At 33.4% G+C, this 4319-nt stretch overlaps 1 protein-coding gene across 1 annotated transcript; it reads left to right on the top strand.

Annotated features, from left to right (window-relative positions):
* The first annotated feature begins 1344 nt into the window (after positions 1-1344).
* LOC141600380 (uncharacterized protein At2g34460, chloroplastic) lies at positions 1345-3202 on the top strand. The gene is made up of 5 exons (XM_074420609.1): positions 1345-1538; positions 1622-1825; positions 1928-2047; positions 2549-2821; positions 2912-3202. Exons 1-5 carry the CDS (start codon positions 1401-1403, stop codon positions 3074-3076), a joined length of 900 nt encoding a protein of 299 aa, XP_074276710.1. The 5' UTR covers positions 1345-1400; the 3' UTR covers positions 3077-3202.
* The last annotated feature ends 1117 nt before the right edge of the window (positions 3203-4319 follow it).

Below are 4319 nucleotides of genomic sequence, written 5' to 3'. Positions count from 1 at the left end.
TTGTATATGTTATCAATACTATATATTAAATCCAGAAACCAAGGGACTTCAATGTAATTAAAGAAAGTTATACAAATTAATTATACTATATAATTTTAAATCACTAGCACCGTGTGATGGACCCGATTAAGGGATCTCAATGCAAATATTATATAGTTTGGGCTAAAATTAAATTATATAGAAGCATGATAATTTTCCTAAACATTTGTAAGAGACTAAAACATGGTTAATTTCCTTAAAATAAAATAGTTAATTAAGATAGTCAATTTCCTTAAAATAAAATAATTAATTAAGATGGGTCAATTTCAAGGAGACTAATAGAAAAAAGATGTTTGGTAATTTTCCTAAATATTTATAGAAGTCTAGAAGATGGTCAATTTTCTTAAAATAAAATAATTAATTAGTATAAACATGCACACTTATAATATTAATTATTATCATCATAAAATTATATATTAAATTTAAAATCTATGCAATTTTATTAAACTTTATAGTTTATTAGATGTATACAGATGTTAATTATTTAACATACAAAAATATAATATAAGTAGGTTATAATAATTCAAGTTAGATTCCATAATATATAATATTGCATAATTCTTTCGATTTCATTTAATGCATATATGTAATATATTTACATAAATATATAATTCTCTTAAAATTGCATGCCTAAGTAGTAAAAGTAATTTCGGCAGTAAAGAAAAGAATTGTAGTAACATACATTGGATATAGTTATATGATACTAATGACTCATTTGAATAGTAAAAGTAACAATATTGTCAGCGAGATTAGTGAAATAATAAATATTAGTGCGGCAATAGTGAAAGTAACAATAATTACGGCGGGAGTAGTGAAATTATCAATATTAATGCGGTAGTAGTGACAGTAACAATATTTACGACGAGAGTAGTGAAAGTAACAATGATTACGGGCAAGTAGTGAAATATTATTACTATTGTTTAATTAATAAGAGTAAAATATTAATAGCGGGAGTAGTGAATTTGTCTCAAATTTATTTCATCCTAATTTTAGGATATGTCATAGACCAATATATTAATGATAAATTTATGGGTTATGCAACTTTAAGTAATTTTATTTAATGGAAAAAAAAATTAATGGTAAGTAGAGATAGCCGGGGCGAAGCCGGGCACCAATACTAGTATAGTATAACATACACAATTATGTTGAGTTATAAATCACGGAACCTAGTATTAATTTCATCTTTGCTAACCCCATATTTTACCCGGGTGTAAATTGAAGTACTAATTTAAGAGACACTAATTGGAAAACGTGGCAGTACTAGAATCGCAAGTGATGAAAAAATGAGTGGAGTGTGGTACTGTGGTGATGTGGAGTAGACATTAGTGAATTGAGTTGAAATTGGTTTTTGTTGAGAAACAATGATATCAATTTCTGCATCCTTCCTTAATAATAAAACCTTTCTCCTCCACTCCCTCCCTATTTCAACGCTACCCTTTTCCTTTCCTTCATTTTTTACTGTCGCCAAATTCCATTCTTTTTCTCTCAAAGCAACCAAGGTAAAAAATACATAATACAGTGTGTTATAAACAGCTGAATTTGACGATTACTACTGTGTTGATATGTGTTTTTGAGTTTTCAGATGGATGAGAGTGAAATCAAGGTGGAGAACGAAGAAAATAATACTAGGAATATTGAGAAGAAAATATTTGTAGCAGGAGCAACAGGAAACACAGGGAAAAGAATAGTTGAGCAATTACTTGCAAAGGGTTTTACGGTTAAAGCCGGTGTTCGTGATGTAAACAAGGCTAAATCCACTTTCACTGATAATCCTGCCCTTCAAATTGTGAGTACATACCAATGTCAGTTTAATTGTGCAACATAATAAAGGAAAACAGGGTCTTAGATTGGATTAAACTAGAATTTCATTCTCTCTGTTTTCAAACAGGTTAAGACTGATGTTACCGAGGGATCAGACAAGCTTGCGGATGCTATAAGTGATGACTCTGAGGCTGTAATATGTGCAACCGGATTCCAACGTTCCTGGGATCCGTTGGCGCCATGGAAGGTTAGAATATCTTGATTGATTAATTAATTATAATAATAATAATAGTAAAAACTTTCATTCTAATGTTTACCCATTTCCGCATAGAAAGGGAGGTTGGGGAGGATGGAATGCATAGTTGATGACTGTATCGACCATTTTGATGCACTTTGCTTAACTGAGGGAAGGGAAGGGAAGGGATAGTGTTTTCCCTCCAAATCTTTGCTATGTTAAAGAGATTTTGACTAAGGTTGGAGGACGGATCACTCCATTTCCCTGGTATCCAAACAAGAGATTTTGTTTCCTTTTGTCCACCTGCCTTTCCTTTTCCTTCGGATTCCTCAATCCAAGTTATTGCTAAATGGTGTGGACTGGATTTCGGATTCCAAGTTCCTTAAAAAGTAGCACTATGAGTTAATTCCCCAAAAAAAGAACTTATGAGTTAGTTGAAAGATGTTGCCACAACAAAAATGCATGCTGTAAAAGCTTTCTTCCTTTTGCTGTTGGATTCACATCGTACAACAGGTGGATTATTATGGAACTATCAATCTTGTTGAAGCATGCCGAAAGCGTGGAGTTAAGAGATTCATCCTTATAAGCTCCATTTTAGTCAATGGCGCTGCAATGGGACAACTCTTGAATCCAGCCTATGTCTTTCTCAATATATTTGGACTTGTATTAGTTGCCAAACTTCAAGCAGAAAATTATATCAGGAAATCGGGTATTAATTACACTATAATAAGGCCCGGTGGATTGAAAAATGATCCCCCTTCTGGAAACATAGTAATGGAACCAGAGGTAAATTTTGTTCCTTTTCTCAACTGATCTCTTCTTAACTTGATAGATTCACATCATTGATACAGCTAAATTATGGTAAAATTTTTGTAGGATACTTTAAGTGGAGGAAGTATATCAAGGGATCAAGTTGCTGAAGTGGCCGTCGAGGCGTTGAGTAATCCCGAGGCTTCTTACAAAGCTGTGGAGATAATTGCCAAACCTGAAGCTCCTAAGCGCTCATTTGAGGACTTATTTTCTGCAATCAAGCAACGCTGATTTATTTTTCCATATTACAATGTTGTATCCATTTTTGTACTTCGATGTAGAAGTGTTCTTTCCAAAATACTATTCTGTGCTATTGGATAAAAGTCATATAATTCTCAAGGCCTGATGTTTGACTCAGCTGTTCAAGTGTCATGTCTCCATGGAACACCTTACTTTAGCAAAATATACATGGCCAAAATCGAAATTTTAAGAAACAATTTAAATTGTTTGGGCCCAATTTAACATGTTAAGTCTGCGACGATTAATTGGGCCGAAGAGGAGGAAGCTATGGGTCAGAGGTAGCAGTCCAAGGGTAGCAGGAGACAAGCCCATCAGATGAACTTCGGATGATTTGGGAAGCAAGCTAGTTAAACCCTAATAGGGTTTAGTCATATGTATCAGATGAAGAAGGGCAAAGAAGATCATTCATTCAAGCAGAACGACTCACGCATAACACTAGCAATCCAGCCGTCTTATTTCTCTTGTACTCGTGACCAAAGTTACATATTAATGATAGTGGAATCTTGGAAGGATACCGTCTCCTTTCCGCGATCGTTTCCTACATTGGGTTTTACGCGTCACCAAATCTCTAGTGTCGGTCTCTTATTTACGTTCTTATTACCTGTATTACAATCACTCAAACGCACACAAAATCACACGATTAGCATATAAAACCGCTTTAACCCTAAATTAACTAACTCGGTAAAAAATACCAAAACATAAATCATCTTCCTCAGGATTACAAGCACTACAATAATATGAATCTTAAAAAAGGGGTATAATTTGTAGCGTGAGTTCCTCTAATATGCAAATAAAAAAACGGAGAGTCTAAATTGTTGCTCCTCTAATTGATCCAAAAGGACCAACGGAACACCCACGTCTCACTCTTGACCAGTCAAATTTTGACCCAGCCCGTAATTTTGACCCAACCGTTTTATCAGGGTCAAAACCCGAAAATCTCGATATGTTTCCCTTATGACCCTAAGTCGAAATGACTCATTAATTTAGGGTCGAAACCTGATTTGAACAGGTCGACCCATTGCGTCAACTACAAATCAAAATTTTTATTAAATATTAATTATATATATTATATTCAAATAATAGTTAAAAAATTATTAGTTTTAGTACTTTAATTTACTGACACAACTAAAAAATTAATTTTATATCTTTTATAATATACTCCCTCCTATTAGCTATTTTCTTCCCTATTTCTTTATTCGGATTATTCGGGTTTTCTTCCCTATTTCCTTTTTTG

The sequence above is a fragment of the Silene latifolia genome, chromosome 9 (assembly GCF_048544455.1).
Source record: "Silene latifolia isolate original U9 population chromosome 9, ASM4854445v1, whole genome shotgun sequence".
Classification (NCBI taxonomy): Eukaryota; Viridiplantae; Streptophyta; class Magnoliopsida; order Caryophyllales; family Caryophyllaceae; genus Silene; species Silene latifolia.
The sequence above is the reverse complement of the archived record's forward strand: the minus strand, read 5'-3'. Positions and strand labels throughout refer to the sequence as shown.